The sequence below is a fragment of the Taudactylus pleione genome, unplaced genomic scaffold (genome assembly GCF_031769625.1).
Source record: "Taudactylus pleione unplaced genomic scaffold, aTauple2 ptg000093l, whole genome shotgun sequence".
NCBI classification, from domain to species: Eukaryota; Metazoa; Chordata; class Amphibia; order Anura; family Myobatrachidae; genus Taudactylus; species Taudactylus pleione.
In genome coordinates this window covers 3,758,148-3,785,139 of record NW_028284495.1, presented here as the reverse complement: position 1 = coordinate 3,785,139, position 26,992 = coordinate 3,758,148, and the positions used below count along the sequence as shown (strand labels likewise).

The window sequence follows — 26,992 nt, the reverse complement described above, 5'->3', positions numbered from 1 at the left end:
AGCAACCTGCTTACCAGTGACAGGGACCAGCAGTCTTCCAGCCCACCAGAGACCTGCCAGCAATCTGTAACCCAAGTAAGTGGAGTTGGTAGCCCCTGATTACTTTGGCCATATAGTGTAATAAGGGGGATAAGCAGGAAGGTAACGGGGTAAGAAGTTTGTGCTGTAGTTCGTTTCCTGTGTGCCTGTTCTTCACAGCAGCCCCAGATAGCTTCGTAAAGAGTTTTAGATAATTAAAAACTGATTACTTTTGTTTTTATTTGCAAATATTTAAGTTCTAATTCTAAGGTATAATTATTCCTATAAGAAGGAGAGGGAGGGGGGCGCCGGTCCCTTACTTTGCCTGGGGCGCTCGGACCCCTAGATACACCCCTGCCGCTTGTTCAAAGAAAAAAAAAAAAAAAAACACCTTAATCCCCGCTCCTGCATCCGCCGCCATCCTGTCCGCCCGGCTGCTCCAGCCTCCGGCTAACGTGGCGCTGCATGGAAGGAGCCGGGCGTCCGGCTTAGAGCCTCCCTGCGGCGCCAGTGACCTCCATTCCTGGGGGTAATGGACGGACAGCCGGGCATGCAATGATTAATATAGATACAACAGATGAACAGCGCTGACCACAGAGAGCATGAAACAGTATTTAATAGCATAAAATATGATAAAATTGACAACAAAAACTCTAAAAATAAGCACACTGTGAGTACACAGTTAATGTAAATAAACAGCAGCACCAGTGAAAATATAATTGCATAACACTATTAAGGTATCAGTGTCATGGGGTATGTTGTGTTTCTCTCATCTTATTTTTCTGTTCTGCTGTGCTGATACATTAGATGGTACCAGCTAGGCTAGAACTGGTTATATAGATATGCAGAGAATCTATTGATTCTATTTTTATTTCTATTATTATTATTATCCTTATTTTTATTCTCATTTTCTTTTCTTTTTTTCCCTTTTTTATTCTTATTATATTTTCTTTGCATTTTTAAATGGATTATATTCATATGTATATTGGGGTGGTATATATATTTAGGTATTTTAAAGGGTAAGCGTTGAGTATGTTAATAAATGAGTCCTCTCTCTTTAGTTTTGTGGAAATTATGAGGTTGATGAGCGGTCGGACTCTAACAAATCTATTTAACATGTGATTTGAATATCGACTAATGTTGGTTATTTATTTGTCTATATAAATATGTTCTGCTATGGTGATTTTACTTACCTCGTGTATAAATTAGAAGATTGAAATGTTATAATGACCATCACATATATAAGCAATAATAAGGAGTTAATAGTAACCCTAATTGAAACATATCTAAAGAGTGAAATCAATTGGGAGTTGATTAAGTATAAATGGATGGTCCAAAATAGGGAGTGTTACTTCAGAGGAAACAGCATGTCGTATATGTCTGAGAAACGCGTCAAGACACACCCCTTTACCATATACACCAGTGACGTGTTGGAAGGAAGACCTGCTCGCACTCTCCCACCTCATCAGTTTGATCCTCTGGACCTTGGGCTTCTCCGGCCTAGTGACGCTCAGCAACGTGCTCAGTCACGTGTCCGGACATCAGCGGTTCATTGCCAGCCCCACGTGGAAGCGTGACGTCACATACCCGGCGAGTGTGGGATCAGACCCGATGCACAGAACCGTGCCAGGAGGACACAGAGATGGTGGTAGCCTGGAGAGTACTACGAGCAGTCTGGAGACGACCGGTCGTTCATTCCCCCACCGCTCACTTAGCGGTGAGCCACGTGAGTACTCACCTTGAATTTTCAGTTGCAAGAGCCGTGCACGGCCAGAGACTTGTTATTACCAACGTGGAAGGCTGACTAGCCGGGGAGTACTGTATGACCGATATCCATTTAGGAAAGTGACTTAATTATTGGTCCTGCACCAACGGAATCTGGCTATTGGTAGCAATGATGCCCTTGTTCATGACACTATCTCATGTTCCATTTTTTTGTGCGTAATACCAGTTATCATATTTAACTGCACATCGACTGATATTTTTTTGGTCCGCCGGACTGGGTGCTTTTTAGATTTGTATATGTGTACCTATAGGAAGAGTCCTAATGGATACCTTAATGGTGTTATGCAATTATATTTTCACTCGTGCTGCTATTTATTTACATTAACTGTGTACTCACAGTGTGCTTATTTTTAGAGGGTTTTTGTTGTCGATTTTATCATATTTTATGCAATTAAATACTGTTTCATGCTCTCTGTGGTCAGCTCTGTTCATCCACAATGGTTGTTTTTTGTGAGTCTCTACCCCTCACATTTTGAATAGTGGCAGATCAGTGAGCTTTAACCAGTAGGAATTTTATCACGAGGATTATTAGTAATACTAGCGCTTATTATTAGTTTTTATTTGTGATTAATAATCATGCCCGGCTGTCCGTCCATTGCCCCCAGGAATTTCATTTTTACCCCATTTGGGGTAATTTACCCCTGTTCCCCATCCAGTGTGTTAAGGTAACATCAAGTGGCGGGGGTTATGAGGCCTCTGAAGCTTTCCACCAAGCATGGGATCTCTCTGCCTGCGTTAGGAGACACTTTAACACTATGCCTGCTCTAGAGGAGATCATCGGCATTGCGACTAAGATGCAATGCTCCAACAGAGATATCATTATACATTATACCTCTATTCACCCAAGCACTGCAATTGATACGCAGATTAACTCCGTACTGCAAGTGGTACGCAAAATGGCTACTCTCTGTATCGCTAAAGGTTTGAATTAAATGTCATTGATATTATTAAACAACCTGGTCCCTAAATAAAATAAATCTATATTTGGGACATTAAAAGGACTCCTACCATCCAGTCCTGTCTATTTCATTTGATTAATGAATACATACATCAATTGTTGGGACTTCATTAACTATTGTAGTACATTTTATACTACTAATGTGTACTATTGAAAGTGGGTTTTTTTGTTTGTTTTTTAAAGATCCACAGTGTAATTCACTTTAATAGCCATACGCCCCTCCACATCAGAGCTGCTCCTCATCTCCTACACCATGAAATATATATTGTGAATTAGGGTATACTAGTCCATATAATGGTTTCACTTACCTGAGAAAATCCTCCCAAAATAATTCTATTTGAGGGTATTCCATTCTTTACTTCTTGGTCTATTAGTGCTTTAACTGGAAAGAAGATAATCATTGGTTACTCTTTGTTATAATGTAATTGTGGTAATTCAAACAGTTATGTGGCTAATTCCGTGACATTTGTCTAATTCAATATTTTTCAATATACAGCCATTCATTTGAAGTCAATATGAAGATGCATTAATAAGGGATGTTTGTTTACAATTACAGAACATTTGAACTGATTTGTGTAATACAATCCTGCATTGCAAAGCTGTTACAGTAGGTTTATTTTCACGTTTGCTAAATCAGTGACATAGATTTTAAGACCACAACAGTATTCCATAAAGGAATATATTAAAATGGGACACACATAAAAACAGGTTAGTTCTTTGAAATATCCCCGTTGTCAATAATTAAGGCAACAAGACCTCATTGCGGAAATGTATTTAACTCGTACATATACGTATAATCAATAGTATGACCTTGGTAAAGATTATTTTGCCACATACTTGTCTAAGCATTTGTTCCAACGGTACACCAAGGCATGTATCCCGGCATAGAAGAAATCAGTGTAAAGCGCCTGAAGCTAGGACATAACGGCTTGCTGAACTTCACCGTCGGTTGTCAATCACCTTCCACCCTGTTGCTTCTTCAATGTTTCAAATAGATGGAAATCACTCTGTGCCAGGTTAGGGCTATAGGGAGGATGGTTCAGTACCTCCCAATGGTAGCGCCGTAACAACATGTAATTGGCTGAGTGTGGAAAAAGAGAAACACAGCGCTTATACTAATTAGGAGGAATCTGCCACTATTACAGCAGTAAAAAAAAAAAAAAGTGTTTACCAACCTCAATTACAAGAAATAAACACAAATAACTGCTCTAAATTACCTTTGCTGGGACATAACATTCACCATATATTAATTAAATGGATTTATTAAAAATAAATAAAATAACAAGGACATATACATAATAAGACGTTGGTTAGTATATCATAAATATGAACATCTCGAAGCACAAGAAATGGCTGAAATAACACACTCTACTTGTACATTGGTTATGTTACATAAAATAGAGCTGATCAGGCTCTTCTTATAATTTATAAAAACAAGATTAATAATCTAATACAAAATGTGGAAATTCGGCCTGAAAAAGAACTGGCCGAATGTCCACATTTTGTATTAGATTATTAATCTTGTTTTTATAAATTATGAGAAGAGCCTGATCAGCTCTATTTTATGTAACATAACCAATCCACAAGTGGGGAGTGTTATTTGAACTATTTCTTGTGCTTTGAGATGTTCATATTTAAGCTATGCTAACCAACGTCCTATTATGTATATGTCCTTGTTATTTTATTTATTTTGAATAAATCCATTTAATTCATATATGGTGAATGTTATGTCCCAGCAAAGGTAATTTAGAGCAGTTATTTGATTTTATTTATTGAGTGTGGCCTGGTGTTATCATGCAGTAATACTACGCCTGTTCGCTGAAACCCAGGTCATTTTCAACTAATTGCCCTCCGCAACTGTCTCATGGTGTCTCAATAGTGGACAGCATTCACAGTATCTCCCTTGGTAAGGAAATCAACAAGAAGCACACCCTTGTGGAGTTGTTTTGAATTTCTCTGAAGTTGGGGACGATGTGTGTTTCCATGTCATGGATATGCTTCTTCTCTGGTGTCACATGATGCACCCACGTTTTAATCGCCTGTAACAATATGCTGCAGGAACTGCTCTCCCTCCTCGTGGTACTACGCCAAGTGCAGGAGAGACATTCCCATCCTAGTTGCTTCTGTACCCAGCATGAACACTTTTTCCTGTACCCCAGTTGCTCATGAACGATGTTGTGCACAGTACCCACTGAGATGTTCAGTTCAATAGCAATATCACATGAGTCTGTCCTCCTGAATCAGACCTTCAATGCGGCACAAATTGTCATCTGTGGTGGACATGCTTGCCCGGACGGATCGCTGCTCATTTTGAACATTTGTCCTCCCGTTATCAAAGGCAGTGCACCAAAGCCAAGCCTGTTGGAGATGAATTTCAGCTGCTGATGTGCCGTTTAGACACAGAAATCTGGTCAAAATACGCACCTCCATGTTTGAGCATGTTTCCACCAGTCCCGGAACTTACAACTGAGGTTGTGACAGTATAAAGGTGGGTACACACTAGACGATATGCCATCTGATCTGGCGGATTGGGTCGCCATATCGTCCACATCGGCCAGTGTGTACAACCTTGCGCACTCCCACGGGGTCGTTCATCGCATAGACGGATCGAGCCTACATGCTGCTCAATCTGTCATTTTGATGAAAGACCTCATGCTTGTGGATGCAGCTGGTGAACGACATATCGTGGGGTCGTTCACCATATCGTTCGGTGTCAACCAACTGCATGATATGTCATCTGTCGCATCGTTAGTAGGCAGTGTATACACATCGTATAATGTGTACCCAGCTTTACCGATATGATGCGTAGTCTAATGGCTGTGAGGGGAAGCAGTGGTCTACCTACTCTGGCCTGGCGGGAAATTAGAATGAAATAGAGAACATTGCACATGTGAGAGGTCTTGTTACCTTACTTATCGAACAACCCTCGTATTTATACAAGTGGTCAGGTCATTGTCTCCTACAAGGTCAGCACGGATTTCCTGAATGAGTAGTCTCATTATCTAATTGGCTAAAGGTTGTTCCAGACATGTCCATATGAATATGGCAGACATGCAGGAGGTGAAGTTTTAATAAAATATATATATTATATATATATATATATATATATATATATATATATATATATATATATATATATATATATATATATATATATATATATATATTAGTACCAGTCAAGAGTTTGGACGACACCTTCTCATTCAATGGTTTTTGTTTATTTAAATTATTTTCAACTTAGTAGATTAATACTGAAGACATCAAAACTATGAAAGAGCTCATGGAATTATGTTGTAAACAAAAAAAAAAGTGTTAAACAAATCAAAATATGTTTTATATTTCAGATTCCTCAAAGTAGCCCACTTTTGCTTGGATGACAGTTTTGCACACTCTTGGCATTCTCGCAATTAGCTTCATGAGGTAGTCTCCTGGAATGGCTTTCCGAAAGTCTTGAAGGAGTTCCCAGAGGTGCTGAGCACTAGTTGGCTGCTTTTCCTTTACTCTGCGGTCCATCTCAACCCAAACCAGCTCAATTGGGTTTAGGTCGGGTGATTGTGGAGGCCAGGTCATCTGACGCAGCACTCCATTACTTTCCTTCTTGGTATAGTAGCCCTTACATAGCCTGGAGGTGTGTTTGGGATCATTGTCTTGTTGAAAAACATATGATGGTCCCAGTAAGCACAAACCAGATGGGATGGCATGGCTATGCAGAATGCTATGGTAGCCATGCTGGTTAAGTGTGCCTTGAATTTTGAATAAATCACCAACAGTGTCACCAGCAAAGCATCCCCACACCATCACACCTCCTCCATGCTTCACAATGGGAACCACACATGCAGAAACCATCCACTCACTTTCTCTGCGTCTTACAAAGACATGGCGGTTGGAACCAAAAATCTTAAATTTGGACTCATCAGACCAAAGTACAGATTTCCACTGGTCTAAAGTCAATTCCTTGTGTTTCTTGGCCCAAACAATTCTCTTCTTCTTGTTGTTCATCCTCAGTAGTGGCTTCTTCGCAGCATTATGACCATGAAGGCCTGATTCACGCAGTCTCCTCTGAACAGTTGATGTTGAGATTTGTCTGCTACTTGAACTCTGTGAAGACTTTATGTGGTCTCTAATCTGAATTGCTGTTAAGTAGCGGTTTCTGAGGCTGGTAACTCTAATGAACTTATCCTCTGCAGCAGAGGTAACTCTTGGTCTTCCTTTCCTGGGGCGGTCCTCATGAGAGCCAGTTTCATCATAGCGTTTGATGGTTTTTGCAACTGCACTTGAGGATACATTCAAAGTTCTTGAAATTTTCCGTATCGACTGACCTTCATGTCTTAAAGTAATGATGGACTGTCATTTCTCTTTACTGAGTTGAGTGGTTGGTGCCATAATATGGATTACAACAGTAGTCAAATAGTGGTGTCCACTGTGTACTAACCCTACCTCTGCACAACACAACTGATGGTCTCAAACACATTAAGAAGGCAAGTAATTCCACAGATTGACTCGACAAGGCACACATTAATTTAAAGCCATTCCAGGAGACTACCTCATGAAGCTGATTGAGAGAATGCCAAGAGTGTGCAAAGCTGTCATCAAAGCAATAGGGAGCTACTTTGAGGAATCTAAAATATAAAACATATTTTGATTTGTTTAACACTTTGTTTACAACATAATTCCATGTCTTCTTTCATAGTTTTCAGTATCAATCTACTAATGTTGAAAATAATTTAAATAAACATTGAATGAGAAGGTGTGTCCAAACTCTTGACTGGTAATAATATATATATATATATATATATATATATATATATATATATATATATATATATATAATTAAAACTTCACCTTTAAGCCAACCATGGGTATGTCACCAAAAAAAGGTGAGCAGTGACATTTGTATAAATATTATTGTTCAGTATTAATCAGAATATGTGATTGGAAGTAAATCACACTAGCTGTTTCCTCCTTGTATTGTCTTGGGTTGATATGGAGGTTGGGGAAGTAGAATAATAGAGGAAAAACAGTATACTATTCTCTGAAGCTTGCTTGATGCCAGCATCATCCTCCTGAGCATCTGGAGACAATCCAATTATGTCAAACCTAAATATAATAAAAACAGGTCATTAAGAAAATGCTCCAGGTACTAATTTTATTTGTATAGGATACACAATTTGGTCATCGCAATGGTTCCTAATTCAATCGCAAACAACTCAAGTGAATGAAACATAAATATCACCATGCAGAACTATGCTACTCTTAAAGCCTTAAGGAACCATTAGTCGTATGTCATGTTGTTTCCAGACAACGCTAAGCCTGCTTTGCCCTGTGGACACAATGAATTTTTAATCACATTGTCATTTAAAAATTAATTAGAAAGAAGCAGATATATTTAAAGTCTCTCCAGGATTGCATCGGGGAGGACAAAGCTAGCAGGGAGAGTTACAACAACCTGTGATATTAAATTAATATTTTATAATTACAGTGTAAAAGTCTGCCTTTTCCAAAAAGCAAAGTACTGCTAGAAACAGGGCAAAATAGAATTAAAAAAATCAATAAAAAAAATAGAAGATGCATTTGTAATGAAGTGCCAAATAACCATGGCTTGCCAGTATCAAGTTTTGCTGTACTGACTGTTTGTACTGTGTTAATTAACTGAAAAGCTGAACTTAAATATATGTAATTACTGTTTTTAATTCTGTTACTTTTGATTCGATTGATAAAACTTTACCTTTAATTATAGCATACTGTTTGGGCTATTACTGTTACAGTTTCATGTCTTCGAATCAGATATAGGGCCTGATTCTTAGTTGGACACAGTGTCGAAGTCGCACGCAGTCGGCTGATGTTTTAAGTCTGCGCATGCGTCCCGATTGTTAGCGCTCAGAGGCGCAGTACAGAATCGGACGCAGGGTTTGTGAATATTAGTGGATGTTCCTGGAAGATAACCGGGATGGCCAAGCAGACGTGTAGCTTATAACGGCTGCGTCTAAAGACACTGAACCGTGCACACGAGGAGGCCAAACTCAGATGGAGAAACTACACCTGCCATAGGCGGAAATGCACTCTCTCAAGATGCTGCAAGTGAGCGTCTAAGGTTTATGAAAATCGGCCACAGCATTAGTATATTAGGCAGATGCCACTGCGGCCAAAGACGCTGCAATCAGCCCCATACTGTCCATCCTGTGACAAGTGTCCTTCTAGCACTGAAACTCCCTCCATGCCCATCTTACTAAATATCATCACCAACAGGTTTTTGATGCTCGACTCACCAGCACAAAATGTATTGAAGTTATACTATTTATACCAGTTGTCTGCAGGCTGGCTAGTTGGATAATGATTTATATTATTTGAGTAAGAGTACAGTGATATAGGTTATAAACTGCAGATATATACCCTGATAATGATAACAGCCTATTCTTACCTGCACAGAAGCTCTGTATTTAAGTGGACCAGAGATAGCAAAGTCATATTGTCTACAAGGTCATTTCTATACTCTTTTCCTTGGTTTTGTAGACGTCTGACTGGTTATTGAACGTTTACAAATGAGTTGCTACTTGTCTTTTTAATTGAATCCGGTGTTCGGTCTCCTATTTAAACTGTTTCACTTGAAAAACTAACATTCTCCAATAGTTTAATATCATCTGCACCTAGATCTGTTTCTAGCATATCATCACTACTTTTATATTGGTTAAGTATTTCCAATGGTCTGTCAGTAATTCCATTAAGAGGTCTCAAATGCACCCATAATTCAATGCTGGAACATCACTGCTAACTCATGCAGTCCATAGCACTGACATTTTATATACTTTAAAAGACATTTCCCTTGAGTCATCATTAATTCATCATTCTCCTTCAACCCACACATTTCCATGTCTTGCAGCTTTCAATTATACAACATATCCGGGATACACACATCTCAAATAGAATGCTACAGATCTCCTGCTCCACACCTTTATTTCTTATGTAGACTACTCAAACATCCTACTTTGCTTTCCAATGGCATTTTCCAGACAATCAATTATGAATGGTGCTTCTTGTTCCCTCATCCTTACAGGGAGTGGCGTTACTTGGGGGGTGCAAGCCGCATCGGTTGACACCAAACTAGCAGAGTTGCTCTGCTATTTTGAGGTCACCAGTGTTGATGGATGATGTAATCTTGCACTGTGCTGGAGGAGTCTGGACGCTTCCCAGCAGTTCTATGAGCGCTGGGCAAGCCCCCCAGTGTGAAGAGGACGTAAACTTGCGGGCACACGACCACACCCCCTTTCTACTTCAGGGTCCACAGGGTTGACCTTGGGGATATAGCTGGATCAGGATCCATGGGCACCACACAGTTAAGCTTTTAGCTCCCAGGATGCACTTGGGTCCTCCTCTATACCCCGCCCCCGAGCCACAGGTACCTGAGTGTAAGTTGGTGCCCGGCTGGAGTCAGTCACCGCGCAGGGGGGATTCAGGAGCAGCCCCCAGAAGCTTTTTATTTTCTAATAGATTTTATTTATTTTAGTTTCTCTTTTTACTACAGACGGCAGCGAAGGGCTGTCTGTACAGACGCCCACACTGCCGCTCTGATCCCCGACTGGTGCCGCGACGCCAGTACTGATCTGGGGATCGCGGCGGGAGGCCAGAGTCCGTACTAGCCGGACTCTGTCTACCTTCCAGGACTGCTGCCGGAGTCGCCGGGGATTCAGGTAAGCCGCGCGTCGCTGGCTAGCGGCGGCCGCGCGGAATGCCTTAAAATGCAGTCCTTTAGCCTCCGGTCCTGGGGACAGAACGGAGGCTGCTGGCAGTGGTGGCGGGACCCCCCCATAAACCGTGGGACCACTAGACCACCAGGGATAACCGGGAAGCCAGCATCCCTGGGGTTAATGGCCAGCCAGGGGAGGAAGCCTTCCCTGTTCAGCGGCTCCTCCCCTCAGCTCAGCGCGCTTTTCAGCCTGCATGTCTAGCGTCCCTGAGCTGCAGTTCACTCGGCCACTCCTCCTCTGAGGTCTCTGGCGGCCATTTTTTTCTACATGTGGCAGCGCAGATCCCTCCAGGAGCACGCGGACCGGTCCCCCTGTGTACCTCTCCCCTGTTAGGACAGCGTACACAGCGCTATAGCCCTCCCAGACACTGAATCTGGGCAGTTGAGTGTAGTGTAAAGGTGCAGTAAGTATTTCTTCCTGCATGGTAGGTGACTTTTGCTAGTGCTGCTGTCTGTATTTTTCTCTTATTACTGTCAGCTTACATCTATCTCTTTCCTTCTTCCTTAGGCCTACAGGTGTGGAGGAGGGGCTTTTCTACTAACCTCACATATATAAATCAAGTATTTGTGAGGTCTGTCACATACAGTTGTGTGCTACACAGTGCCATATTCAGGACTGTTGTTCAGCACACAGGGAAGTGCAATTCTTTTTTCCTCTATTGCCATATATATTTTGTCTGTACATTATATTTGGTCATGTCTGAGGGTGAAGTTGAGCACTCCAGGACTCGAGTGTTGTTTTCCTGCAGGCGCTGCTCTGTGGGATTACATAGGGAAGAGGCATCTCTGGATGGCCTTTGAGAGCGGTGTCAGTTGACTCCTGGTCAATCCAGACCCCCTATGACACAGGAGCCACCATGGGCTATGTTTTCACAGGTGCTGGTGTCTCTGGCGGACCGCCTTGCGGCTCCGTCTGCTGTCCCTACGAGGACTCTGTCCCAGCCTACCATTTCCCATTCCCAGGGTACCCCGCAATTATTGCAGAGTTCCTCTGGGTCACAGACTGTGGATCCTTATTCAGGATTGCCTATCTATTTTCAGGCCACTTCTGCTACACAACAGTCTGTGGTGCCTTTCCAGGCCAATGTGGCAGCTCCTCCACCATGGGTGGACGTGCTCTCCAGTTCAGTCCAGAGTCTGGCAGCTGCATCTTCGACTTTTCAGTCGATGCTGCAGAATGACAGGTCTGCAGGGGCGTCTAAGCGTGCACATAAGTTGCATGCGGCGCAGATTTCGGACACTGAGGGGTCCTCAGATGAGGGTGAGGTCCAGGATGACTCCGATTTGTACACCTCGGCTCAGGAGGTGGAATCTCGGTCGTCTATTAATGTACGAGCTGTGGTTAGTGCGGTGCGTGCCATTCTCCTAATAGAGGATGAGGCACCTGCTCCTAAGTCAAAATTCCCTAGTTTTAAAAAGACTAAGGTGACTTCGGCGGTGTTCCCCGTCTGATCAATTAACGGATCATATGGCGGTGGCTTGGCAGACACCCAGTAAGAGATTTGTGCCTCAAAAGAGGTTGGCTTCCAATTATCCATTCCCGGAGGCGCATTGTAGGAAGTGGGAAGCTCTACCGGCGGTGGATTCCCACGTCACACGCCTTATTAGGAGTGCTACGCTGCCAATACCGTCAGTTTCCTCGTTAAAGGATCCCACGAACAGAAAGGTTGAGGCTTGCCTTAAGTCTATTAATTCCCTCTCGGGAGCAATTGCTCGCCCGTCCATGGCCATTTCCTGGGTGGCTAAGGCCATTGAGGGTTGGGCCAATGCCTTAGAGGACACTTTTCCTGAGGATACTCAGGAAGTCCAGAGGGCATTACTAGGACAGATGAGAGATGCGGCTTCTTATATTGGAGAAGCTTCCTTGGACGCTAGTCTGCTAACCTCTAGGGTGTCGGCTGCGGCTGTGCATGCCCGCCGCTCCTTATGGCTGAGGTCCTGGAGAGCGGACGCTGATTCAAAGAAGGGCCTGGAGGCCTTACCTTTTAATGGGGAATTACTTTTTGGTCCAGACTTGGATAGGATTGTGGATAGACTGGCTAAGTCCAAGTCGGCCTTCCTTCCTTCAGCTGCAGCATCTGCCAAGGTCCGGAGTTCGGCTTTTCGGACCTTTCGGGTTCAGAGTAAGGCAAGAGGTCAGTCTTTCCCGAGGCAAGCAGCAGTTAAGTCTGCCTCCAAGTCCAAGAAACAAGCTTGGAGTGCCAGGCGTCCCTCTTCCAAACAGGAAGATAAGCCTTCTTCAATTCGCCCAGAGCTGGTTCAATACCACCACGATGCCTGGGTGCGAGAAGTGGTCTCCCAGGGGTACGCCCTGTCTTTTCGGCGCAGATCGCCTCACCAGTTTTTCTGCACGAGTCCTTCTCAGGACATAGCCAAGGCTATGCTGATCAGGGAAGCTATAGACTCCTTGCTGACTGCAGGGGTCATTGTACCTGTTCCACAATCTCAGCGTGGGATGGGGTACTATTCTACGCTGTTTCTGCTACAGAAACCCAATGGCTCCCATCGACCCATTCTAAATTTAAAGTCTCTGAACAGGTTTCTCAGGATTCCCAAGTTCAGAATGGAAACCTTGCATTCCATAATTCTGGCTATGGAACCAGGGGATTACATGGTCTCCCTGGATATCCAGGATGCTTACCTCAATGTGCCGATAGCAACGTCACATCAGAGGTATCTGCGGTTCGCTCTGTTGCACCATCACTACCAGTTCCGGGCCCTGCCTTTTGGGCTCTCCACAGCGCCGAGGGTGTTTACCAAGGTGATGGCAGTTATGGCTGCCCACCTTCGGAACCAGGGGGTACGGTTGTTACCGTATCTGGACGACCTCCTATTGCTGGCAAGCTCTCCGGAGGTTCTGCTGCAACATCTCCAACTGACGGTGGCTTGTCTGCAGACGCACGGGTGGTTAATAAATTGGAGGAAGTCATCCCTGATCCCATCTCAGCAGATGGTCCATCTGGGGGCCCTCCTAGACTCTCGTCAGCAGCGGATCTTTGTAACTCCAGAAAAAGTATCTTCCCTACAGTTGCGGATACGCAGTTGCCTGGATTGTGCCAGTCTTTCGGTACACTCGGCAATGAGAGTGCTGGGGTCCATGGTGTTGGCATTCGACATGGTGGAATTTGCCCAGTTTCACTCCAGGCCTCTGCAGAGGCTGATTCTAGCAAACTGGAACGGGTTGCCTCACCGGATCCGGTCCCAGGACCATAGAGTGTGGCACACGTACTTTCAGTGGTGTGAGTCCAGAAACTATGATCCTCAGGTATTCAGAGTTTCAAGGATTCTGGCTTTTCTTCAGTCGGGTTTGGACTTAGGTTTACGCCTTTCCTCTCTGAAGGTGCACGTGTCTGCTTTATCGGTTTGGTACCAACGTAGAATTGCTATGTTACCGGACGTACAGACTTTTCTCCAGGGTGTTCTCAGGATTCAGCCGCCCTTTGTGCCTCCGGTGGCACCTTTCGATTTGGCGGTGGTTCTTCGAGTTCTGCAAGGACCTCCCTTTGAGCCTCTTGAGTCAGTTGACCTCAAATGGTTAACGCTTAAAACTGTTTCTCCTGGTTATTGCTTCAGCAAGGAGGGTTTCCGAGTTGGGGACACTTTCATGTAGTCCCCCTTCTTAATTTTTTTCTCCAGGACAGAGCAGTGCTTCGCACTCGTCCTCAGTTTTTACCTAAGGTTGTCTCTAAGTTCCATATCAATCAGGAACTGGTGGTCCCAGCCTTTCAGTCCCCTGATCTTACAGCAGGGGAGACTTCGTTGGACGTTGTCCGTGCTCTCAGAGTTTATGTTGATCGGACTGCTTCTGTTCGAAAGTCCGACTCCTTGTTTGTCCTCTTTGGTTTTCATAAGAGGGGTTGGCCTGCCAACAAACAGACTTTGGCCCGTTGGCTTTGTTCTGTTATTAGGGAGGCTTATATACAAGAGCATTTACCTGTTCCAGCCTCTGTTAAGGCTCATTCCACTCGTTCTGTGGGCCCTTCTTGGGCTGCTAGACGTGGTGCCTCAGCTGTGTAAGGCAGCCACTTGGTCTTCGGTTCAGATGTTTAAGATTTTATGCGTTTGACACCTTTGCCTCTCAGGATGCATCCTTCGGGCGCAGGATTCTCCTTTCTGCACAGGAGCGTCCCCGCCCTTAGTTGAACTGCTTTGGGACATCCCCAAGGTCAACCCTGTGGACCCCCTATGGACCCTGAAGTAGAAAACAAGAGATATGGTAAGAACTTACCTTTGTTATCTCTGTTTCTACGAAGTCCATAGGATCCACAGGGCACCCGCCCTGACGCACCTGGCTTCAAATGGGCTGTGTTGCTGGTCACCGGTGTTTCCGTCTCCCATTTCTGTGAGTATGGTTTCTTGTGTGTTCCAGTCTTCCTTCTCTCTGTTCCATATTCTCCTCCGGCCTAGGCTGCATACCAACTGAGGTACCTGTGGCTCGGGGGCGGGGTATCGAGGAGGACCCAAGTGCATCCTGGGAGCTAAAAGCTTAACTGTGTGGTGCCCATGGATCCTGATCCAGCTATATCCCCAAGGTCAACCCTGTGGACTTCGTAGAAACAGAGATAACAAAGGTAAGTTCTTACCATATCTCTTGTTTTTGCACGTGCCGCATCGGCTGTCACCACACCGGGTGATCCCTCTGTATACAGGGCACATTTGAAAACAAGGTGGCTCTTAATTTACTTTATAAATCTACTACGTTCACAGATATGTCGCATCTGATCTTCAGCACAACAGATGACCGATATATCTGCAGACTGCTTGTACACTTGCTGCCGGTGACTGACAGCTCAACTGGCCGGGCAGATTCAAATTCCATTTAATTGTATAATAAAAGATCTTAATACATATACTTCAATTATAAATACATATAATGATATGCATAAAATAAAACACTAAGCCAAATCCCCATTTAAAAGCTCTAGATCCAAATATGTGTGTCATAAACGGTAAGAAAACTCTGCCTAAACTGTGCTCATCGTCACATGTATCCAAAGGGGGTAGTAACACAGTTATAAATCTGTACCCATCAATATGAGAGTGGATCCAATATGAAAAAATATATCCAATATAAAAATGAAAATGAAGTTGTGTCATTTTGGTTATATGTAGCTCATTGCATGCAGGTACATCACAGACTAAGTTTGTCCCGCAGAAAGAACAATACGTCTCCGTTTCATATAAATCATTGCCATGTAGGAATAGGTAGACACGAATTCCTTTGGCTCGATACAAGTCACAGATATCGGACATCAAACATTATTGCCCAGGAGACTTCAATGTTATTATACAGATGGTCAGTTTAGGCCAGTTCCTTATGAGCCGTCTCTCTCAAAGTGCTTCACCTTTTCAGTCAAGTTAATGTGCAGTGGCAGAGTAATTAGAAGTTGGAATCTCACCGCCGCTGCTCCGAGTCTGCGGCTCCCATTATATATAACCAGAAGGGGATGATGTCGGTGATAACCGGGCAGTGGTTTCAAAAAGTAAAAAGTCTTTACGAGTTTCTCCGCCTGTAGCAGCTTCTTCAGGTGACAATGATTTATATGAAACGGAGACGTATTGTTCTTTCTGCGGGACAAACTTAGTCTGTGATGTACCTGCATGCAATGAGCTACATATAACCAAAATGACACAACTTCATTTTCATTTTTATATTGGATATATTTTTTCATATTGGATCCACTCTCATATTGATGGATACAGATTTTTAACTGTGTTACTACCCCTTTGGATACATGTGGAGATAAGGCAGTTTTCTTACCGTTTATGACAGACACGTGTCTTGAACCTGGATTCAGAGCTTTTTAATGGGGATTTGGCTTAGTGTTTTATTTTATGCATTTCATTATATGTATTTATAATTGAAGTATATGTATTAGGATCTTTTATTGTGCAATTAAATATAATTTATCTGTCAGCGCCATGAACTTCTTTTATTTCTTTCTGGTGTAGCTGAATTTGTGGGTCGATATATTTTCACATTGTATTCAAGGCAGCAGTCAGATTATTCCTGTATATCGGCCTCTGTGTTGGCAGATCTGTTGGCACAGTGTGTACCCAGCTTTACTTGCTGCTGTATTGTGTAGGGCAGACTTTTCTCCTTTTACTTTCAAGAGCTGAAGATTCTAGATCTACAGTGATTAAGTATATGCAAACCACCAACAGTAAACAAAGATCTTAAGATGGGCTTCGTTAATACAGCACTTGCAAAACTGGTTCTCGAGCCTGATGTAGTCAGTACTAGTTTTGTGAGGTTTACTTTTGCTCTTCAAAAGGTAGACACAACTGGGGAAGGGATGAGTATTCTGCAATTAATCACAAAAAAAGCAGTGATAATATGGAATGAAACAAACTGTTCATGATTTCATTAAGGCAGTGTTTCCCAAACTCATTCCACATAGGGAGCACTTAATGCAGTGTTTGGGAAACACTGCATTAAGGTGATAATGTAACAGTTGCCTTGATGTTTTCAGGTAAACACACCACAGAAGATCTGATCATAGTCTGTGACACACAGTATTTCTTTGCCAGGCAAATGCATTATCTATGAGAGGAACCAGAGCTATACCCAACATAATACGGTGGCATATGGCAACACCTGCTAAGCTAGCCAAAGGAAAGGATCACTAATACTTGCCCTACATTTGCAAAGAGAAGCTGCAAAACAAAGCTCTACTAATAATGCTTTGAAAACTGCATCTAAACAGACTGAGATGACATTAGTAAGGTACGGCAGTCACAGTTAATGCAGTAACTCCTGTACAGGGCAATATATTTGCATATGATGCAGCAAAACTCTGGGCCACCGAATTTTAATAATTACTACTACAAATTTACCTCTTACTTGGTTAGTAACAGAGACATTTGCATCTGGAATTACTATACACTGTATAGATTTGTGGCTGCACTATTGTTCACATAGTGGATTTCAGAGGCCATTATGTAGTACAGATGTCCTTAACAATGTTGGGGATCCAGTAAGATTGTCGAAAGGTTCTGAAGGTTAACAGTCAAAACGTCAACAATGACATAGGGTCAACATATAACATGTTGTCATCAGAATGTCGACATTATAATTTTTGTGTTATTTTTAGGGTTAGGGGCTAGGCTAAAATATACAGAAAAAACTGTAAGACAACATAATGAACATGTTGATATTTGTGAATGTTGACATATTGCTTGTCGACCTAATGTTCATGTCGACATTATGACTGACGACATTCAGAAAATCGACATTTCATACCACACCCACAATCTTAACCCCGCAGGTTTAGTCAGCCTATACTTACTTTAGAACAGTGAAAACAAAATGCGAAGCTGTGCAAGTGTGACGTGGGGTTACTTACCATGAAGGCATAGCCATGTTCATGTTTAGTGAAACTGGCGTGATGGGCCTAAAATTAGAAATCTACATTTACACAAAGGTTGACACTGGCTATTGAGGAAATCTTGTGTGGCTACAAAATCATTTGTTGTCTGCTCTGTATTATACCGGTTTACAATTAATCTAGATTCAATAATCCTTTTAACTATCAATGTAAGAAAGTAGCAAACTGTCCTTGTGAACATTGGCACCCACAGCACATGCATGTATGTATGTTATGTATCAGGGTACATATAAAGACTATGGCCCTCATTCAGAGCCGCTCGTTAGCGGCTGTACGCTCGTTCCGAGCGATGTTTGCACATCTGCGCATGCGTACGCGTTTTAGTACGCATGCGCGAACCAGTCAGTGCGGCCGAAAATCCTTTGTACGCTATATAGCGAGTGCCTGCTATTTTGAGTGACAGAATGAGGCGTATGTGGGTGGTAACAGGGGAAGGTGCTTGAAAATGGGGAGTGGAGATCCGAACGCAGGCATGCTTAAAGGTCAAAGCGGGCGTTTTATGGGTGTGTATATTTAAAACAGCAGCGTCATTGACCACGTCACTGGGTTATTTTATAGCCAGAACTGCACGCAAATTTGTGGTAGCAAACACCAACCACAAGAATAGCGAGCAGTTCATACGCTGGTCGATGTACTCGATTAATCTAATAAATAGCGGACATGACGTAGGATGCGAGCGGCCAGGGGGCGTTTTTAACAAATAAACGAGCGTATGTTTTGCACGCTCGTTCAGACTTAGAGGTGTGGACAGACAGCAATGTGCGTACGGATCATTTGAATAGCCACCCCTTGTTTTTAAACGAACGACCGCAAATAGCGAACGGCTCTGAATGAGGGCCTATAATAGCTTACTAAGGGCCTCCATGAGAGATGGGTAACAGTTATATGAATAGCTACTATTATAACAATGAAAGTTTGATCTTTGGCTAAGAACAGATCCTAAACAGGTCTAGAGATCTAACAAATGACAGCAGTGTACCCATAGATGACACTTACGCATGAGGACAGATGTACTTGATGTGCGGACTTCTTATGCTCGCCATTGCTTCTGCCCAGCCATGCCTGAAATTTGAAGCAGAGAGGTTGTCTATACAGGTTCGGTATTTTATGTTGACATTTGTTAAGTCAACATGAGAATGTTGACATGGTTGTTAGGTCACCATGTCAACACTGTTTTTAATGTCAGGGTAACCCTAACCCTATGTGTAATGCAAATGTCGATATTCTGTCCATGTTCACATTTTCCCCATGCTAACATTTATGATGTTGACATTTTAACTTATAGCTGCTGACATTATGGGGCCTATTCAATTGTTTTACGTGCCCCCTGCTGGGAGTCTATACGAATAGGTGCCCAACGGACCAATTCAATTGTTCGTCTGTTCAGGCGCCAGTTAGTATTTAATGCGCCTAAAAGCACCAGGTTCAAACTGCTAAACCCGTATACAGAAGTGATTAGGGCGCCCAAACCACCGTTAGAGTGCCCGAAAAGTGTGTCTCCCCGCAGCTTTAGTCTTCCGAATGGAGCAACAATTCAATTGCTCCGTTGGACACCCAATCATATAGACGCCCAAAACAATTGAATCGCCCCCTATGATTGTAGGCTGCTTGCCAACTATACACTACCAGCTTTATCATCAGACCAGACCAAGTAAACGATCGTGACTTCATATACAAACAAATTTTTTTCATGAAATATGCCCAATATTCTGTCTCTAGAGGTCGTTTGATACAAATCTTTTCTCCCCGTACAATCATCAGATTATCATTTGACTCCAAGCAAAATTTAAATAAGGGACTGAATCGCCAGAGCTTGCAAAGAAGCTAGCTCCACCGCCGATGTTATTAAAAAAAAGAAAAAAAAAAAAGTGTTGGGCTATTTTTAACTACCACTACCATTTTCAGCCTAGTTTCCCCCTGATAATTGTATAACCAACACTAGACTTTGCCAGCCTCGGCTGGTGAAACCATAAAGAGAAGACCCACCATGTTACCAACAAACCACAGGCCAGTTGACACCAGGTTCCACAGGTTGTATTGGGGGGGGCACAAAAATATATGAAAACTCCCCTCCTGGGTATAGAAAAGTTTAGTTGGATAGAATATTGTTGCACTTTCCCACACACTTGCACGACTTGAATGATATCTGCAGGTTGAGGCTGGTCAATTCAAACAAGTCAGAAAATCAAACTAATTGGTAATGACCATTTTTTGCAGATTGTTTTTTAGCAATTGCCTAATTATCATTTGCTAGAATAAATTGAATGATAATAGCTCCAACCAGTCGTTTGAATGTTTAGCGTGCAGTATATGACTAGCTTAAGCAAGCTGTGGTTACAATGGCCCTCAAAAGAAAAACCAGTTAAGAGTCACGCTGCATGAAGGAGTCACCATGCATTACACATAAAACAGTGCATCATCAATTAGTATACTATCCTTAACAGTGCAATGTTTAAACTCTTGTGTGCTGAATTGGTCTGTAACATCTTGGATGGAATTTGCAAACCACAGCAATATGTTTCTGCAAAAACCCAAACAATTTTCGCAGCCACACAAACACTGCAGGAATTAGGCCACATTTTGCATCTTTTTAAATCGGCACAAGTAAACTGTAGTCGCAACAATCCTTGCATGTGGCTGCTTGCTGCAGAATACATTTCCTGCAGGTTATTTTTAAGTGGAAAAAACACAGTCACTATAAGTAAATGTGTTTTCTGGGCCGCACAAAGTACAAAATGTTTACAAAGATATGTGTATAGGTTACCTGCTTATGTGATAACAGTATGGTTAGATGAGTTGATAAGTCGTTATACCTTGTCCAAAATGTTCTAAACATGTCTTATGCCTACATCTTATTACTCTATAAAGCTCTCCTCTTAGTGACTTTAGCAAGAGGCCCTCAGTGATTAAGGGAAAGATGTTGCAAGCAGTGTAAAGAGTGTAGAAGTTGCCTATAGCAACCAATCAGCTTTGAGATGACATTTTTCAAGTACATTCTATAAAATAATAGGTAGATGGTGCTCGGCTGCTATGTACAACTTATCCACTCTTTACACTGCTGGATATAGCTCTCCTTAAATAATTAAATTACCTGTGAGTGCAGCTAATTTGGCTTACAAAGGCATCACAAGATATGTCAGCAAAGGCAGATGTTTCCACGTAACTTATAGAGGTGCGAGAAGAGACAGCCCACCATAATGCACTAAATTAAATCACCCCCTATGTGTATGACATGATCATTAAGCAACTGCAATTGTTAAATTTAGATCCCGGGACTCTATGCAGTAATAGGATATCTTGCAGTGATCGTTCTTCCTAACACCACGTATGTCACCCTACTTTTAACAACAGCTTAGGCGCGTGTTTTAAGACAGTGGTAAAAGGAGAGTGCACCAATGTAAAAAACAAACAGAAAAACAACACATAATGATTTAACATTCATACATACCCAGTATCTCCTAAACCATGTAGGAATATAACCTGAAGCAGATAAAACTGTATTAAAACATGTCTTTATACAGGCAAACAAAAACATCTGGCAGGGGAGAACAAAGTCACTGGCAATACAGGTATTATGAATAGCTTTGTTAGGTGTTAAATCTTAAACTAAGCATGTACACTTTACATATATACATCTCCTATCACTTCAGACAGCTCAGTGACTATCCGAAATATCAATCATTTTCTAACATGTATACTTAAAAAAACAACAAACATAAAAAAAAAACACATCTTTCAATATTTTAAGCAAAAAACAAAAAAAAGAGCTCAAAATAAGCCACATATACAATTTGTCTAAACAACTCCCCAATTTCTACAAAGTCATGCCAACTTCCCACAAGTTTCCAATGACAGAGAAAGATTGCAACAAGAAAATAGGAGTTATGGTATGACATACCTTTGTTAACTCCTTTTCTTCGAGGTCCATGGGGTCCACAGCCATCACATTGGGGTTTATGGATTCATCCAGGCACCAAACAGTTAATCCAAGCTCTCAGCTCCCAGGATGCATTAGGTCCTCCCCCATATACCTCGCCCCTGGTCACAGGGCGTCAGTTTGTCACAAAGCCCACCAAGAGAGGGCAAAAAAAAGAGGTAAGAAGGAAGGACATATGTTCTCTAGACCATTCTCTCACAACGAGGGAAACACTTAAGAGATACAACAAAACTACCCATTAACACTAGGTGCGTTAGGGTGGGTGTCCTGTGGACCCCATGGACTTCGAAGAAAAGGAGTTAACAAAGGTATGTCATACCATAACTCCTATTTTCTTCTTCGGGGTCCATGGGGTCCACAGCCATCACATTGGGGATATACCCAAGCAGTACCCCTAAGGACAGGAATGCTCTTGTGTCTCGGAAGAAAGGAGGATCCTGCGCCCAAAGGAGGCATCCTGAGAGGCAAAGGTGTCAAATGCATAATATTTTATAAAGGTGTGGATAGGCGACCACGTGGCTGCCTTACACAATTGTTCCGCAGACGCGCCCCAGCGGGCTGCCCATGAAGGACCCACAGACCGCGTAGTGTGCCCTGATCGAGTCTGGCACCCTACAACCCACCTGAGTATATGCCTGTGATATGGTCATACGAAGCCATCTTGCTAAAGTCTGCTAATTGGCTGGCCATCCCCGCTTATGGCAGCCATAAAGAACAAAAAGAGAATCAGACTTCCTCAACTTGCTGGTGCGCTCCACGTAAATACGTAAAGCACGCACAACATCCAGGGAAGCCTCCCCTAAGGACAGCACTGACACATGAAAAGCTGGGACCACAATTTCTTCGTTTATATGAAATCGTGATACCACCTTAGGGAGATATCCTGCTCGGGTCCGCAGCACCGCTCTATCCTGGTGGAAAACTAGAAAAGGAGATCGAACTGACAAGGCTGCCAGGTCGGACACCCTACGAGAAGAAGCAATGGCCAAAAGAAAAATTGTTTTTGCTGTTAACCATTTGAGATCTACCGACTCCAATGGCTCAAAGGGGGAAGCCTGTAAAGCTTTAAGAACTAAAGACAGGTCCCATGGTGCTACCGGAGGAACAAACGGAGGCTGCACCCTCAAAACTCCCTGAAAAAAGGTTTTTACATCAGGCAACGAAGCAACCCTATGCTGGAACCAAACTCCAAGCGCAGAAGCCTGCACTCTTAGGGAGGCCAGGCGAAGACCCCGCTCTAACCCTGACTGGAAAAAAGCGAGGACTCGGGAGATCCTAAACACACTAGGATCATATTTTCTCAGTTTACACCACTGAAAAAAAGCACGCCAAACCCTATAGTAAACCTGGGCCGAAGAAGGCTTTCGTGCCCTCATCATGGTCTTTATTACTGGCTCTGACAACCCTTTGGCTCTTAACACAGAGGCCTCAAGAGCCATGCTGTCAAAGCTAACCGAGGGAGATCCGGATACCAGCAGGGACCCTGTAGCAGCAGATCTCGCCTGAGAGGAAGTGGCCAAGGCGTGTCCACTGAGAGGTTTTGTAGATCGGTAAACCAATGGCGCCTGGGCCAAGCAGGGGCTATCAATATCACCATGGTGTCTTCTTGTTTGAGTTTTCTGACTACCCTGGGAAGAAGAGCTAGAGGCGGAAACAGATACGCCAGCCCGAACTTCCACCTTACTGACAACGCATCCGTGAAGTCTGCCCGTGGGTCCCTGGTCCTGGACCCGTACCTGGGGACCTTGTGGTTGCGATTTGAGGCCATAAGGTCTATCTCTGGAAGACCCCATCTGTCCACCAAGACCTGGAATACCCGCGGGTGGAGAGCCCACTCCCCCGCGTCTATGTCCTGCCGACTTAGAAAGTCTGCCTCCACATTTTGCACCCCTGGTACAAAAACTGCCGTTATCGCAGGAAGATGACGTTCTGCCCATACTAGGATCCTTGACATTTCTGCCATGGCTCCCCGACTTCGGGTGCCTCCCTGCCAATTTAGGTAAGCTACTGTGGTAACATTGTCGGACTGTACTTGCACCGGCTTGCCGTGCACAAGATCCTGGGCTTGTACCAATGCCCTGAAAACTGCCCTCAGTTCCAGTATATTTATGGGTAGACAACTTTCTGCCCTTGTCCATCTTCCCTGGAAGACATGCGGGCCTAACACTGCTTCCCAACCCCGAAGACTGGCATCGGTGGAGAGGAGAGTCCAATCCAATATCCAAAACGGCCGACCCTGGTTGAGGTTGTCCGTCCGTAGCCACCAGGACAGGGACAACCTGACCTCTGGGGAGAGGTAGATCTTCTGAGATTTTATCGACCGATAATCCCTGTTCCAGCATGAGAGAACCCACCGTTGCAACGGGCGCGAGTGGAACTGTGCATAATGCACCATGCTGAAGGTGGATACCATTGACCCCAGCACTCGCATGGCCGCATGCACTGATATTTGCCTGTTGTGTAAAAGATTGCATATGCGCCCCTGTAGGACCGCAATCTTCTTTTCCGGTAAATACAATCTCTGCTTTACAGAGTCCAGTTGTGCTCCTAAGTGCACCAACTGTTGTGCTGGTTGAAGGAAGGATTTCTTCCAGTTCACAATCCAACCGTGCCTCTGCAAACAAGAGATTGTCATCTTGAGATGCCTCATCAACTCCTGCGGAGACTGCCCTAGCAGAAGATCGTCTAAGTAAGGCAAAACTCTGATGCCCAGGCGCCTGAGGGCTACCATTATCACTGCCATGACTTTGGTAAAAACCCGGGGGGCTGTGGACAGGCCGAACGGTGATGCCTGAAACTGAAAATGGTCCTGCCCTACTGCAAACTGCAGAAACTGTTGATGCAATGGGCACATGTAAATAAGCGTCTTGAATATCGAGGGATACCATGAAGTCCCCTGGTTCCAAGGCTAATACTATTGACTTCAGGGTCTCCATACAAAACCTGGGTACCCGTATGAACGTATTGAGGTCCCTTAAATTTAGAATTGGTCGGAAAGACCCATTTGGCTTCCAAACCAGAAACAGGTTGGAATAAAACCCCTTTTGAACCTGTGGCACTCGGACAATCACCCCTGTCTTCAACAGGGAGTGAACAGCTTGCTGTATAGCCAACACTTTCACCGACCCCACAGGCAGGGGTATGGAAAAAAACCTTTGGGGCGGACTTCTCCAAAACGTTAGGGCATAACCCTGGGAAACTATTTCCCGAACCCAGGCATCTGTTGTTGTGAGACGCCAGACGTTCGAAAACCGAAGAAGTCGGGCCTCCCAGGGGGAGGCCCGTCCCATCAGGCCACGGGTTTATCCTGTGGCTTGGAACCTGTGCGTTTGGTTTGCCAGGGCTTTTTAGGTGATGGCTTTCTACCAACACCTGCTCTACCAAAAGGCTGCCCTCTGACCTTCCCCTGAGGCCGAAAGTTATGAAAGGAAAAAGACCTTTGTCTAGACCCTGATGCTGAGGGTAACCCTGCAGCCTTAGAGGCTGCCACCGAGGCTACAATTTTGTCCAATTCCGAACCGAAAAGGACTCCACCTGTGAAGGGTAGAGACTCTAAGGCCCTCTTGGACCCTGAATCAGCCTTCCAATCTCTTAATCATAATGCTCTACGAGCAACTACAGAGGCTGCTGAAGCTCTGGCGGACAATATTCCTGCATCTAGAGCTGTCTCTCCAAGGTAAGAAGAAGCCTCCTTCACATAGGAAACTATATCCTGCTGTTCTTTGGACAACTCAGGCAAGGACTCGGCCAAAGCCTTCATCCATTCTTCTATGGCTCTAGCCACCCAGGCTGTAGCCATTGCCGGCCGGGTAGCTGCCCCTGAGATTGAAAAAAATCGTCTTAAGGCAACCCTCCAGCCTCTTATCAGTAGGATGTTTAAGAGAACAGGCTGAAGGTACTGGTAAAGTGGAAAACTTCATTAAATGTACCACGTGCGTATCCACTGACGGTGGAACCTCCCATTTAGAACACTGCTGAGAAGAAAACGGATATAAAACCGAAATCTTTTTAGCCACATGGAACCTCTTGTCCGGAGCCTTCCAAGCTTCGCCCAAAAGTTCCGATAAATGCTCCGACCCGGGAAACTCCGCTTTGACCACCCTCTGGCGCTTAAACACCGGAGCCTTCTTATGTATAGGCTATGCCTCCTCGATATTCAAAACCGCTTTGACCGCCCTAATTAAGAATGGGACATCAGCCACTGGGAAAAGATCCCCCTCTTCTGTGGAGAGAGATCCCAGAGAGGATACTTCATCCTCCTCAGAAGACAAATCAGAATCTGTGTCCTGACTTGCCTGCATAGCCAAACGCCTTCTAGCTTTTGGCCCTTCAGGTTTGGCTATCTGAGGTGGCTGCTGAAAAGTCAAAGACGACAAAGGGCCTGCTTGCCCATGCGCATACATATCCATCCAAGATGGCAACATAGGAGGCATAAATACAGCTGGCTGCAATTGCTGCTGAACTTTCACCCCCGGAGCAGCTGGAACTGCCAATCTTTCGCCCACCTGTGCCATGATCTGGGGAAAAGCAGCCCAAGGGGGTTCCTGACCCGATGGCGGCAAATTTGATTGCTATGGAGACTCTCTAAAACAGCGAAAACATAAGCCATTTTGCACAAAGTCCTGAGAGGACAAACCTGCCTTACAGGCTACACATGATATCAAAAGAGGGGCCTCAGCCACCTGCCTTTCAGAATCTTTTGACATAGTTTAAAGTCTAAATTATATATATATATATATATATATATATATATATATATATATATATATATATATGTGACCCCACCCCACACACCGGTTGCAGCGAAAGAAACAGTAATGAAATGTAAGCAATACATACACACAGTTTCACAGGTCACGAACAATGCATATATACTTAGCAGAGTCTATGCAATTTGTTTAGGCTCCCATGCACTATAATTAGCAAAGCCTAGTAGCATATATGGAGCTTCTATATAAATTATCCCAAAGGAGAAGTATACAGCGAGACTGACCCAATATTTCCTGAGCAACAGCCATAGAGAGCACTGAGTGTGGTCTGTAGCTGGCCCAAATAGGAAGCTGGGTGGAGCAACCCAAAAGCGGGACCTCAGGAGGGCCGTAGTTCGGGTTGGGGGAGGGGCCGCCGAGGAAGCGTACCTCCCCTATGCTGCATGGACCACCCGG

General features: G+C 43.8%; 1 protein-coding gene across 2 annotated transcripts in view; it reads right to left on the bottom strand.

Moving 5' to 3' along the window:
• Nucleotides 1-26,992, bottom strand: part of LYPLA1 (lysophospholipase 1) — a 52,709-nt gene that overhangs the window by 13,697 nt on the left and 12,020 nt on the right. For both annotated transcript variants that reach the window (XM_088469538.1, XM_088469539.1), the window contains exons 2-6: nucleotides 21,339-21,370; nucleotides 18,887-18,952; nucleotides 17,849-17,896; nucleotides 7,788-7,858; nucleotides 3,070-3,143 (exon numbers count right to left, since the gene is read on the bottom strand). In XM_088469538.1, coding sequence (XP_088325664.1) covers nucleotides 3,070-3,143; nucleotides 7,788-7,858; nucleotides 17,849-17,896; nucleotides 18,887-18,952; nucleotides 21,339-21,370 — 291 coding nt within the window. The remainder of the gene's footprint in view (nucleotides 1-3,069; nucleotides 3,144-7,787; nucleotides 7,859-17,848; nucleotides 17,897-18,886; nucleotides 18,953-21,338; nucleotides 21,371-26,992) is intronic.